At 39.8% G+C, this 14,966-nt stretch overlaps 1 protein-coding gene across 2 annotated transcripts in view; it reads left to right on the forward strand.

Moving 5' to 3' along the window:
• Positions 1 to 3,295: 3,295 nt before the first annotated feature.
• The window catches only part of LOC118337458 (neurexin-3a), a gene marked incomplete at its 5' end in the record, with an annotated part of 77,316 nt that continues 65,645 nt past the window's right edge, over positions 3,296 to 14,966 (forward strand). For both annotated transcript variants that reach the window (XM_035674506.1, XM_035674505.1), the window contains 3 exon segments: positions 3,296 to 3,589; positions 6,001 to 6,148; positions 6,466 to 6,849. In XM_035674506.1, coding sequence (XP_035530399.1) covers positions 3,296 to 3,589; positions 6,001 to 6,148; positions 6,466 to 6,849 — 826 coding nt within the window.

Here is a 14,966-nt window from a genome sequence, read left to right on the forward strand (position 1 = left end):
TTATTATTATTATTATTATCTGTCCAGAAACAGAGCTGAAGTAGATTTTTCATCACTGAGCTTCTCAATAAAATGACTATATATGGTAGACAGGATAAGTTGAAAGTAGTTATGAAACAAGTATGTGATTGATCTTACTCCTTCTTTAAACAGAATTTGAACATGCACTACTACTACCATTATTATTATTATCATTAAAATGTTGCAGAGCTTTACTTTATCACTTGCTACAAATCCAGCTGGCCACTGGGGACAGGAAAAAAATCAACTTTGCTCTTCGCTCTTTGAGTCTGTCTGTTGTTATTTAGGCTTTTATTTTGGAAGAAGGGTGGTGGGGCTGCTTAAGAGGCTCAGGGTATTTATGTTCAGTCAGAGCAGGAGAAGGAACGGCTGCTTCTTGCAGAGAGGTGGGGGAATAAGATGGATGGAGGGGAGGGAGAGGAGGATGGATGTAACACAAAGAGAAGGAAAGGCAACAAAGAAAGAGAGTGAGAGGAGAGAAGAGGAAAAGACAATTTTCCGTCCAATCCCTGAGCACCTTAAGGGATGAGTTGATTTACTGTCAAATCTGCTGGTGGATTATCGATAATCTCAGGCAGGCCCCTCAATCTACCCACTCAGCCATCGCTGCACTCTCAGACAGAACCCTGGGCAGGGAGCAGGAGTACAGACATTAATATAAAAGAGAGTGAAATGGAGAAGAGGGTGTGTTTGTTTTGTGTATGTATGTGCCCAAGATATAGCCAGACAGAGGGTGTTTTTCTGCCCAGAGAATTAGAGAATAAAAAAAAGGCCTTCAATTTTCCACTTGAGCAGATTTCAATTTACACACACATCCCCCTTCGTGACTCCATCCTCCCATCGTTATTGATAGCATTTAGGGCTGCTGTGATAAAAGATTGGCCACTTAGTGTTTTTCATTCATTTGTTTTCCGCCATTGGCAGGACATTCGCTCATACTGGAAACTGTGTCTGTTACAAACCAGCTATATGGCGAACAGTGTGTCTGAGTATGAATGCATTAGTCTGAGGGGTTAATCCAGTAGACTGTAGGAGTATAAAGTTGGAAGCGGATGCTGTGCACCAACATATTACTCATTTTTTAAATAAAATCAAACATTTTTTATATATAAATTAAAAAATTTTAGATTTTTAAATAGAACTTTTTTTTTTGCTTCAGCTGCAGAGATAACCAGGCATTTCTTGAACCAGACAAGTCTTTTTTTTTTTTACTAACTGAACTCGTTACATGTAGAACAAGAGTATTCTTTCGTTTCTGATCTGCTGCTGTTATAATATGCTGTTAATGTAAACTCAACTCTCCTTTTTATGTTTCCCTCATGCCTTAAAATAATAAAAAAAACTATAAAAAAATAAATAAACTCTAGTGCTGAAGTGATTAGCACATTAATTAGTCATTCAACAGAAGGAAATGATAATCAATGTTGATAATTAATAGTTTCAGTCATTTATCAAGCAAAAATGCCAAACAGTAGCTGATTCCAGCTTCTCAAACGTGACAATAATTTTTCTATTTTTGAACAATTTGAATATCTTTGGATTTTGGACTGTTGGTTTGCAGACATGTAATCACTGTGTGCGACAGTGGTTGTGCCCCCCCTATGTATGAAATATGGACACACATACACACATGCACACATTACATACAGTTACTAGTTACTCATCTGTTGACCTGTTTGGCCTGTCTGCAAACTGTAGTGGGCCGAGTGAGACAGGAGGAGAGGAAGTGGTAAAGGTTTTGACTAATTGCTCAAAGCACTTCATGGTGGTATATGTGAGCGCTACTGGGCAGTAGTCGTAGAGGCAGGGTTTTACTATATACTGGAGCAGCGAGTGGTTGAAACTGTCAAAGACATCCGCTATTCAGTGTATCAAAGAATGAGCTAGTGTGCCCAGATACCTTTGATGCTGCACATGGAACCAAACCCAAATGAGAATTACAGTAGACATACACAGAATGTGGAAAAGTTAGTTCACATGCACACCTGTGTCACTTGTGTCCAAGAAGCCCAGTCTTGTATTTTCCCTGCGTGAACATATCTCATGCAAACAGCAATTTCATTGACTACTGCTTTGATCTTGCACAAAAATAAGGAGACTGCTGGTGCTCAGTTTACATGTCTGGACTCATTGTTCTATTTCTGGGCATCTGAATAATTTCGGATCTGTAGTTAATTTTTGCACATTAACTTAAAAAGTTCTATAAATGTTCCTTTATTGAGAGTATCAGCATTTTCCCTGTGTCTACATAATGGAATGTCCTGCTTAACACAGTACTATATCCAAAACTACTTTTATATGGTCCTGATTCCACTTAGTAAAGTACTATTCCCTGGCATCATGCTTTATTTGATTTAACACATTTCCCCGGCCTGTTCGGCTGGCCCTTGAGCCTTGAAACATGTTCAGTAACACTAAGTGCGGCTTGGTCATCTGCTGTTTTTTGCATGCCTGCCATTGTAGCTTCCAGTTCACAAACCTACCTCTCTAGCAAGTAGGTCATCATCTCCACCCACATTTTACAACAAACTGCTTCTTTATTATGCTGTATTCCAATTGAGAAAACTGTCCATAGCACTTTGAATAGAAGCACCTTGGCTATGCAGGGAAATGCCTTCAAAATTGGCTATGCTGGTGGTTAATCAACTGTAGATAAATCACTGAGTGAACCTGCGTCAGGCTGACCGGGAGTGTCTGAAGAACTGGGCCGAGTAGCCTCACTCGAAATATGCTATATATATAGGTGATGTAGCTACTTCTTCAGCTCTCGCTTTTTAGAGAGAGCGCATTAAAGAACTTAGTTTAGGCTTCGTAGCCAGCGTTAATGTTACATCACTTGAAAGACCATACAGCTACCTGGATGAAAGCATCTTAGAAAGGACGGTGTCAGAACCATAGAAAACCAGTTACATTCCAGAACTTATATTCATCTTTATGAAATGTATTTTGATCAAACTTGGCTGGGTGGGCCAGTGCCGTCAGTCCATTTAGAGAGACAGCATGTTCATATTGTGTGTTGTTAATTGGTGATGGGGAGAACCATGATATTGTTACTGTTGATATTTGCATTTCACTTTAATGTGAGCAGTCCATTTAAAGCTTGATTTCTCTGTCCATCATCATACAATAGATTTTACATCTACAGATGATAATTGCATTTATCTTGAAAACATGTTTTTCCTTGCAGCTTGGTGTATTAATGTTACTTTACTGTAAAGTGTTACCAGAAGTACTTGTTAGTGACAACTGTGATGTCATCCATGTCCTATCACAGGTGGTGTATAAGAACAATGACATCCGTCTCGAGTTGTCCCGCCTGGCTCGAATTGTGGACCCTAAGATGAAAATTCAGGGCGAGGTGTCATACAAGTGTGAGAATGTGGCCACCCTGGACCCCATTTCTTTCGAGACTCCCGAGGCCTACATCAGCCTCCCCAAGTGGAACACTAAGCGGATGGGATCCATCTCTTTCGATTTCCGCACGACCGAGCCCAACGGCCTTATCCTTTTCACCCATGGCAAACCCCAGGAGCGAAAAGACGCTGCCCGCAGTCAGAAGAACACCAAGGTCGGTCTATAATCCACAAGATCACTCTTTTTAATTTTAATTCCGCTTTAAAGGTCCAGTGTTTAACATTTAGAATGATCTATTGGCAGAATAGGAATATAATATTCATAGGTATGTTTTTGTTAGTGTATAATCACCTGAATATATGAATCATATTGAATATTATGGCAAAAGGCAACCGGACTTGCAGTTGGAAGGACTGATGAATCCTTTTGGATGAAAATGTCATCAAGAAAAAGATACAGTATCTATGACCTGCATGACTTGAGAACAGGCATCATACATTATTAGAATTTCTTTAGTGGAGTGGTTCTCATTGTATACGTATCGAACCTTCATTTATATGAGTTACAAGCAGTCTAACCACAGAGTGATGTTCCCCTCTCAAATTGTTTAATTTAAATTTAAACATGTAAATATGTAATACTTTCTTACAGCAATTGTTGGAGAAATGTCAGAAAAATTAATTTCTGTATAAGAAATGTTTTTCTCATTTCTTATGTTGTTAATCAACCCTTGACCCCTTCATATTTATCTTGTGACCACTTGAGGCACTGTGTTCCCACTGGTCTAGGAATCTGGTCTGGTCTGGGTGTGGTTGGGTGTGGTCAGAAGTGTGCCCTGTTGCACCTATGACCACACCCAACAGTGATGTCACGGCACTGTTTTAAGTTTACAGGGTTCCCACACATTTTCATGGACAAAATTTCAAAACTTTTCCATGACTTTTCAAGGACCCATAATAAAATTTCCATGACCATTCACAACCTATATAAGTTATATATAAGTATCCTTTACTCCAACTGTTAATTATTGTATGAAAACTAAACAGTAAACCTTTTTTAATCTCTAATAGATGGTTATGTTCATATTCAGTGCTCAGTTGCAGACGTCGATGTTCTCAATCCAACGATGCTGACAAAATTTCAGCATAAAGGTGTCACTGCCTGTGACCTTAGTGTAGTCCTCTCTACGGGCAGGACTGTCTTTGAAAACCCAGTACAGGCTAGACAGAGCATGTTCAATGTCCCAGCCACTTGCTTTGCACCCATCCCGGAATGCATTATGCATAACATGTAATCCACATGATCCAATATTGAGCAGAGATTTGTTCACATTACCGAGAACTTCTTTCTGTAGCATGTCAAATATTTTCCATTTGACATGAGGACCGTCCATCAACAGTTGAACAAGATTTTTCACTCCAATTCCATCAAGAACGGGAATCATTTTGTCAACAAGGCCATCTCTCGCGGTCTTCTTGTGTTGGATGTGTTTCGTTCCCTTAGCATGACTTGTGAGGGCTGCCTCCCCCATATTGCTAACATCAAAGCTCTTTTTGCAAAGCTTACATCTCGCACGTTGGTCATTCTCTTGTTCGGTTTCTAACCAAAGTTTGTATCTGTCTTTAGAGAGCCATGAAATATTAAATGCATACTTTCCCGGCATTATTCAAACATCATTTCAGCTAGCTGGCATACGTGAAGGGAGAAACGGAACGCGTGGAGAAAGAAAGAAACGTGATGTGACGTGCAGTTGTCACCTTGTCACGTGTCGCCGCATATTAGAGCTAACGTTACGTTAAAGGCAAGAGTAGGGTTTTCCTAAAAAAACAATGTATAGACTAAAATAAATCCCTCTCAATTATCACCTATAAGCTTATGTGTACTTTTTTTTTAACGTTTTGGTGTAATTTTAATTATCATCTGCAGCCTCTCTGTGCTGCTCTGTGTCCATGACAGCCCAGACACTGAGAGCAGAGGAGAGGAGCTCCTCCAACTACGCTCTTTACTGCAAGTGCAATAAAACCTTCGCAAGTAAAAAGCCAATACTTTATCAATACACCTGTTCAACATACAGATACAAATACATCATCACTTATTTTCCTGCAGGTAGTTAGTCATTTGTCGGTATGTGGTGCTGCAGGTGTTACACTGGGCTGTGTTCAGCTGCCTGGCAACCGAGGTCTCTGTTTACAAACCGCTAACGGCAAATCCTACCGTTCCTGCGTAATGTTATTATGTTGAAGGTTTCCACTGTACAATTAATTTCATTTCACACAACAAAATTCCATGACTTTTCCAGGCCTGGAAAATTAGATTTTAAAATTCCATGACTTTTCCAGGTTTTCCATGACCGTGGGAACCCTGAGTTTAGTTAAACTAAATTTAAATGAAAATTTTTTTTATTTAAATTTACAGATTAAATTTTCCATGGCAACAATTGCTTCATGATTTATCTTTGCTCTTCTCAGACCTCTCAGGTCCCCATTTTTTTTTTTTGTCACGATAAAATGCATGCAACTTCTCTGCACATGAACACAAAGAACCATATCTTGAATTCCTTTTTTCAGAAAGAGTTCTTTGATTAAAAGGTAATCTCTGTTGATGTGTTCTTTTGCACTTGTCCAGGTGGATTTCTTTGCAGTGGAGCTGCTGGATGGCAGCCTGTACCTGCTGTTGGATATGGGCTCAGGGACTATCAAGGTGAAGTCCACCCAGACAAAGGTCAATGATGGTGCCTGGTATCACGTGGACATCCAGAGAGATGGACGCTCGGGTCAGTTGTGTTGTTGAATTTGATGAAACAGTATTAGCTCTAATAGAATTTAAATTAAATAAAATACCATATAATATATGTTGTATATAATACTATAATACCACTAAAATACCAATACATTTTAAAAATCACTGCAAGAAATGTCTTCACAAAATACTAAAAAGAAGTCAAAGCTTTCTTATGTTCTGATCAGGCTGAATAATACTGCATTGTTTCATCACTGTGTACACAGTATGGTTTCTTCCTGACATCATCATTCTATCTTGTACAACTGTTGATATCAATTTATCTTTTTTCTCCCTCTATTCGTACCATAGGCACCATCTCTGTAAACAGCAGGAGGACCCCGTTCACTGCCAGTGGTGAGAGTGAAATTCTGGACCTGGAAGGCGACATGTACTTGGGGGGGCTTCCCAACGACCGCACCAACCTCATCCTGCCCACCGAGCTCTGGACAGCGATGCTCAACTACGGCTATGTGGGCTGTATCCGTGACCTTTTCATTGATGGTCGAAGCAAGGACATCCGTCAGATTGCTGAGGCACAAAATGGCGCTGGCATCAAACCCTCGTGCAACAAGCAGCCTGGCAAGCAGTGTGAGAGCTACCCATGCAAGAACCGAGGTGTCTGCAAAGAAGGCTGGAATCGTTTCATCTGCGACTGCACTGGCACTGGTTACTGGTCACGCACCTGTGAGAGAGGTAAATGTGTTTGGATGTGCGCATGCTTTGTTCTCTTGCATAAACCTTGGAACATACTGATATTATCTCCAAGGCATAGGCAACAATGTCCAAGACTACAGACACAATAGAGAACTAGAGCAGCAAGGGATGTCCTGATCGAATCACTTCCTTTAGAGGACACAGCTTGCTAGGCTGAACCTGTGTACTCCCAAACGTTTATTATCATTTCATTGTGTGGTCGTGAGGTAGTGAGAACTCAAAATAACTTGAGGGGCCAGAGGGTTTGTTACAGAGAACCATCTGAGAAGTCATACTTAGAAACAGTTATAAAATGACAGGCACTTGGCAGGTGATTTGATGAATCGTCTATTATTATCACTGGCTAACTTCAACCAATCAGATCAACAAACCAGTAAGCCAGCCCGGAGAAGAGCAAAGAACATCTTTTCAAGAAAATCAAGAAGAAATGTCAGTTGTGTTCTTTGCTCTTCTTTCAGTGAATGAATACTCTCCAGTTCTGATATAACTAATGCTAGCAGCATCTACCCTGTTTAGCATTGTTGTTTTTGAAGGAACAGTTGCTTCTCACTGCATTTAATCTAATTTAAACATTGAGCAGAGGCAGGGCTGTGTATCTGTTGTTTTATGTGTTGTCTGAAGTTTGGTTTGAGTTGTATAGGATGGTAGGATGGGTGAATGTTTGTGAGGAAGGGGATGAATGTGGCAGAGGAAGTTGTCTGGCCAGCCTGGGGTGGGTGTATTTGAGACCAGGGAGGAGGAGACTCAGTGTTGGAGATCCGTCCGTCACGAGTAGAGTCCCTTTGAAAAGATTATGGAGCCCCATATTAGTTTGAAGGAGATCATTATGATTGTTTTTAGATGTAGGAATGTTATACACAACCAACGACCGAGGACATCAGTGGTTGGATCCAAGATGCTCAGTCTGGCTGCGCCGATGCGGAAAGAATGGCTGGAATAGTGTTTTGAAAATATGCCAGAAATGTAGAGGACATGATGAAAATGCATGTGACTTAATTATTTGGCATGGCACTAATAAGCTGCAGTTCAGTACTTGATAGGGAAATTCTCTTTTTTTTATTGCAAGACAAAAGACCTTTAACAGGACAACACGAGTAAGACAAAACAATAACAGACCGTAGTCAAGTGTAGTCAAGGAACTATTGTCTTTTCCATAGTGAGTGTCTATTTGCTCCTGACTGAATTCCAGGCTTTGGCACTGTGCCTGGAATTTCCAGTGCAGTACTTCAGTGAGTGTGATTCTGGTATGAAGTTTATTTACACATACTAACTTACAACATGGTGCTTGACCAGCTTTACTCTGCCTGTTTTTTTCCTTTAGTTTTTCCTACACATCCTCACCTTGCTCTGACTGACTGATTAGGCTGTTTGCCTTTACTTTTGGCAACTTTTGAAACATTAGAGGGCTCAGTTTTATTTATATAGCCTAGTATCACAAATCACAATTTGTAGGCTTTACAATCTGTACAGGATACAACACCCTCTGTCCTTAGACCCTCGGTTCAGTTAAGGAACCCCAGTGTTACAATCAGTGTTACCCATTGAGCTTAATCAGACCTACAGTAGAATGCCTAGCCTAGTGATTTAATTGAGTTTGTAGATGACACTCTCCTTCTGTCTTTCTCTTCGTGTTACTGAAGGCTTTATTTCAGGCAAGGCAGCAAGCCTCCGCTGTAATATGCTGCAGGAAACCCTAGCTAAAAACCATTTATACTAATTTTCACAGGATGCATTATCTGATTGAATACGGGTTGACTAGTAACATCCAATCACTTTACACAAGTGTTCTAGGTAGCCTTTTTAACAATCAGTTGATTGCTCTGCTGAGAATATCATGTCATCAGTGTTTGCTGGCACTGCTCCCTCCACCGCCTGAACCCTCCTCCATGTGACTGAAGCCTTTAGAAGGGCTTAGAATTGCTAAGACACAGCTATCACTGAATTTGTAATATCCCTCAGTGAGCACATCTTTTTCCACCAAATCCAACCATATAACTATTGGTAATAAATAGTGAATTCCTTTACACACTGGGTGTCTTCTTTGACTGGAGTAGGGGTCATGCTTTGGACAGAAGCAACACACACAGCTAGTGCAACTCGCTATCTGTGAGAGGGAAAAATATTGTTTTCTTTTCTATTGGAGGTTATTCAAACAGCTTAATGCTTTCTGATTTCAGATCAGGCTAGGTCTGGTTCTGGTGCCTCACATCTCAGATTTTTATTTTTATTTTTTAGACTTGGTCACTTACAGCTGTGTGAGCAGGATTAAGAATGGGGATGTCATATTCCTGTGCCAGCTATGCAGACTGTTCTACATAACAACACAACTTGACAAACATTAACTGCTAGCATTGACATGATGTCAGACTCCATAATGAAGTGAAAGCTGAATGGCAATTCAGTTTGATTATCATCTAACCAGGAGTGGATACTGAAATTGCCAAATGTGGCTGACATATTCAATTAGCTTAACAACATCAACATATCGATCCATGGAGGCTACACATCTATCCTGTAAGTCAGTGACCTATGGCAGAGACATCTATCCTCTGCTTCTGTGATTCTTCACACAAACGCAGTGCCAGAAAAAGCCACCTTTCACCTCACTGCACTGAGTGAGCAGTTACTTTTCTGATGTTATCACTGACGCCAGGAACTGACTGATCATCTTGCACAAGAGGTTTTACTGGTAAGGCAGAAGAGTAGCTGTTGGAGGCTAAAACACACTGCTGCCTAACTGCGCACATCAAAACAGCCACCCTTATTACTTTCTATGTTTAACCTTCACATCGGGGGTGGCTACATGCCCGTGGATACAGCTTCTCTGCTTGTTGACAGCTTCCTCTTCCGCCCTCTACTCACCTCTTGCTATCGCTCATGTGTGCAAAAAATGATTGAGGAGAGATTAGAGTTTGAGAAGTTTCAGTTTCAGAAATATCCCAAGCTATACGACCCACAATCCCATCATTATTAAGACATCCACTGGTGAGCCATAGCTCTGGAAATTCAGTGAATCAAACAAACACAGGACTTTAACCTAGGAGACCACGGTTGGTATCCCTTGTGAAACCAAAACAAAACAATTTATTTTGGGTAAGTAGTTTATGGCTAACCCTAATCAAACTGCTTCCCAACATTAACCACACAAGCTTTATTTTGAAAGTCCAACCGGACGTTGCATATTTATTATTGCTAACTTGACCGCAGAGGCCCTGTGCACTCAGAAATTACTCTAGAAGAGCAACTACGGGGTCATATTTTGAAGCGGAGGGCTACTGACCAAGCGACGCTTGTCATGCAGGCTTTTGGCCCCTCCTTTCACAGCACTATGTGCGGATGACCATGAGGATGTTAACACTCCTCCTGAGTCATTGAATCATTATCTCAAGAAACTGAGATAATTAAGTTGTGAAAATAGTTTTAGGTATGATAAGATTCATAGTTAGATTAGGTCTTATAAGGAATGAGTTAACTGGATCAAAAGCATAAAGAAAGACTCAAATGTATCTGTCAATCACAGCGACAGAGAGACAAAAAAATAAGGAAAGAGTGTCCAGGTTTAGTTTAAAGAGAGTTCTGTTGTGTTATCATTTTGGCCATGATGGTTTTTTCTCATCTACTTAAAGAAAGAAGAAAAGAGAATTAAAAAAATGGAAAGAAGGGGACAGTGAGTTACTGGACAAGAACAAGATAAAACAGAGAAGGGAAGGGATAAGAGTGAGCTTGTTTTTTACAGCCAGAGCTAGTCATGTCCTTATTTGTGAGTTGTCCAAATCCATTATCTTCTACTGCCAGCAAGGCAGCCCACAGGACACACACATACACACACCTCTAATTCTCCCTGGCAGTGTTTCCTGGTTGATATTGTCAGTGTACAGTTAGTAGCCTGGACTGCTGTGTGACTGTCCAGCAGTGTGTTATGCTTACTGTAGATACAATGCAGTTGTTAGGCAGGCATGACTAATACGTGCATACACACAGTTTTTACACATAATCAACATAGACAAAGTAACAGTGTCATGAGATAATGTGCTTTCTGAGCATATTCACAGCCATGTAAGCTATTCTGCAAAGTATGCCCTTTTTTAACAAGGGTATAAAATAAGAGGAGATATATTATATTATTGATGCAAACGTAATAATTTTTTGAATTATATTTAAACTTTTAAGACTCAATACAAACTCATGGTCATGGTGCGCTGTCAGCCAATATAACTCCAGTCTGGGTACTGTGTCGGCTGTAGTGTGGTCCTGGTGCAACTGCAGGTGAAGTCCAGGTGTGGAATGTGTTTAAAACGCTACACTGTTAGAAGGCCAGAATCAACTAGTCATGTGTACATCAAAATTATCCCTGCTCTCTCTAACCAAGTGCGTGGACCATGAGGGTGGGGCTAGGGAACAGTAGAAGCAAAGGTTTTTTTTACAAAGTCGGTAGAGTAGAGCGACTGAAACTGTTATTCTAATTTACATCGGTGAATTAAGGATTTATNACAGTGAAAAGACTAACAAAGACGGTTTTGGTGAGTTTTATTTGGTTTCTGTCTAATTTGAGCAATGTTACCATGTTACAATGATATGCAAAGTAAAATTACAGTTTTTGTCTATGGAGTTTGGTGGCCTTTGTAATATTACAGCTATCTCTGGTTAAACAAAAAATCTCTTTCTGTAGGGATCCTTTTCATAATGTCATCAAGCACTTTGAATAGGCATACTTGGACGAGCAGATTATTATTATAGCTTGCGTTGCGGCCATTGGAGCCCTTTCCACTAATATTTTCACATCTAATTCAGTGAAAAGTTTCTTTGGACCAAACCAATGTTGTTGATTATTGGAAAGACTGTGGAAAGACTGTGGTAAGACTAACAAAGTTGGTTTTGGTGCATTTTATTTTTAATTTCTGTCCCATTGTTTTGGTCTGAGATGCTGGTGCTCTAGTGTGACATCCAGTGGCAGGTGAATTACCTAATATATTTAATATATAACCTTTAAATAGACGGAGATGAGGTCGTCACAGTGGATGAATAAAACAGAGGAGCAGTTTTGTAACATTCTCTCCCTGGATCCTGCCCACAATATCTTGACTACTAAAGTCGTGTCCATAGTGTGCTAGAGGTGTGATGCACTTCCCATCCTTTGCCTCATTGTACTTTCCCTGTATTCCAGGCGCACAGGGAGTGACAAACAGAGAGATTGTATACAATACATGGTGGTACAAATCAGTACAGTACAATGACTTATTGTGTACTTATGACAGCATAGAGCATTATTGATATTAGGATTATAGATTATAGACTATTACACTCAGATCTCAAATCTCAGACCTGCTGGTAAAAGGACAGTCCAATCTCCCTTGCCACACCGCCCGTCTTCACACACAGTCTGTCTGCCAGAGAACATTCCGCTGCCCTTCTGACCAGTTTCTGTCATGGTGTCCAGACTGTTTAATAAAGACTGATCTGAGTTGAAAACTAATTAACACATCCCCAACCCCCATAAATTGCTCCCACTGCTTTTTAGCATATCAAATAACAGCTTTCTGATCATATCTCTATCTATAGCAGTTTTTCTCTTTCTTCATTCAGTGGGTCGTTGGATGATAATTTCCCCTGAATCTCATTTTTACTTTTGAAAAGAAAAGTTGTAGGGCATCAGTGTGTCAATCTGATATGGGGTGTACATTTCACCTCGAATTATTCTGCAGGGGATATTTTATTGAAATACTGCAATATAATTATCAGGAGCCAAAGATAGTCAGGATTACATAATAGCTTTTTCATTAACACTATTATTTGCCTTTTTTTTTTTTAAATGTATGTGTGAATATTGCTCCTTTATGCTACATTTTCCTTTTACATTTGCTTTCCTTTTTGAATAGTACAAAATGAAGACATTTTATTATCCATGGGTCTTAAAGAAACACAGCTGTACTCAGCTGATGCTGTGATTGGAAAGCAGTTGTGACGCTTCAAGGTGTTCGTGTGTGTGAAATATCAGCCATTATAACTTGGCACCAGTGCTGTTTACCCAGTGGATGTTTACTGTTCTGCATGGTGTTACCTGCCGTTTGTCTTTGGCGCTGACTTCAACCAATATGTCCAGCAAAATAATGTGCCACAACAATGAGACATCACTTGTTAAGTAATGGATTTAGGGATATATTGTGGCGCATAGAAATATATCACACCTCTTACTCTTGGCATGAGCATAGTCACCTGTTGGTCTATTTACCATTGATTTATAGAGAGAAGGGACCGCTTTTAAATAATCACGGCTCGAACAGCAGAGGTGTTAAAAAACCATGCAGCTAATAGAACAATAACAAGGACATAGGTGCAAATTAAATGATACTTATCAAGGCCATATGAGTCACGATTACAATGTACTGATTAAATAGTATGAAGACATGTTGGGCAACAAGCAACAATACTTCAATATTCCTGTGTGGTATCCATAAAGTGTATCTTTATCCCCACCTTAAAGTGGACTGACTGCAGCTGTTGAACTGAAGACATATCACTGGTCTATTAATTATTGATTATTATTAATAATCATGTCCTGTAAACATGCTTTTAACATTGGTTATTTTCATTGCTTTGGTATTAGTGATGCTCTCATTTGCCCTGACACTACAATGTCGCATTAACAAAAATGCGGCTTAATATATGATGTTATTATTAGCTCAGATGATCTAATCACAGAAGGTTCCAAAGAAGGCCAACACAAACAAATACACACTGCCTTGAATCCCGTTCTCACTCCCACTGTGGATGCACCCACTGTCAGGTCAGGTGAACTAGCATAAAGAGTGAGAAAGTCTGCACATGGAGGTGGTGGGGTGGAGGAATGTCTCAAACAAACACAGGACTTTAACCTAGGAGACCGCTGTTGATGTCCTGTGTGAAACCAAAAGTAAAACATTTCTTTAAGTAACATACATAAGTTAACATACAGAATGTACTTACTTAACATAGCTGACGTGACTTAAGTTACATCAGGTACATAACGTAATTTCTGATCTTTTCCTAATCTTAACCAAATAGTTTTTGTTTCCAAACCTAACCAAACTATGACTGTTTCACAACACATTAACTCTGTCAGATTTTTTTGTAACTGCATAATGCATAATAGGATAATAGGAATAATAAATATATTCCTAACTTGACCACAGCAAGCAGAACCGACGCAAGGGGAATACCTACAGTGTCCTATTTTTTTTTCTTTAAATATGTTTATTGAGCAAACTTCAAAGCATGTTACAGGCAGGACACAGATTAACTGTAAGTGAGAAGTCTTGCATTTTCATATTTTCTTTTTTTAAGTAGACTGTCTGTAAAATAACATACAGGCAAAATACAATGCACCCAACTCCCTGGGTTGATACTTGTTAAACCTGCCCACAGGAGACACACCAAAGATAGCAGTTAAAGGGCATGGGGTCAGGGGGATGTCCAGAACTTCAGAAAGGGAGTTGAAGAAAGACGACCAGAAGGAATTGAGGTTTGGGCAGGAGAAAAATGTATGCATGTGGTCTGCTGGGGAGAGAGAGCATCTGATACAAGAATCGTCTGTGTCAGGAAACAATTTCTTCCGCCTGGCTGTTGTATAGTGGATCCTGTGAACCATTTTAAACTGAATAAGGCTCATACGAGCACAAGAGCTAGTGGAGCTGATCCTGAGCAGTGACTCTCTCCACCAATCCTCGTCCAGCCCCAGCCCAAGCTCTTTTTCCCATGTGTCTTTTAGCCATAAAAGAGAAGATGCTTGCAAAGAGAGAAGAAGAATGTAAATTGATCCAATGCTGTTTTGTGATGCTGAGGGAGACATTATATTTTCTAGAAGAGACTTCTCAGGTTGTTTAGGGAAAGACATGAAGTGAGTTCTTACAAAATTCAGAAGCTGGAAATATCTAAATCGACCACAATTAGGTAGATCAAATTTAGTGACAAGGTTCTCCAAACTACCAAATGTCTCATCAAAAAAGAGATCACGAAAAGAAACCAGGCCTTTCTTCTTCCAGTTTTTAAAATCTGGGTCTAGTGAGGAAGGTAGAACGAGATGGTTATTGCAAATAGTAATCCGTGTATCATTCGTTCTT

This window comes from Morone saxatilis, unplaced genomic scaffold, assembly GCF_004916995.1.
Source record: "Morone saxatilis isolate NCDOM2014 unplaced genomic scaffold, NCSU_SB_2.0 Contig3, whole genome shotgun sequence".
NCBI lineage: Eukaryota > Metazoa > Chordata > Actinopteri > Moronidae > Morone > Morone saxatilis.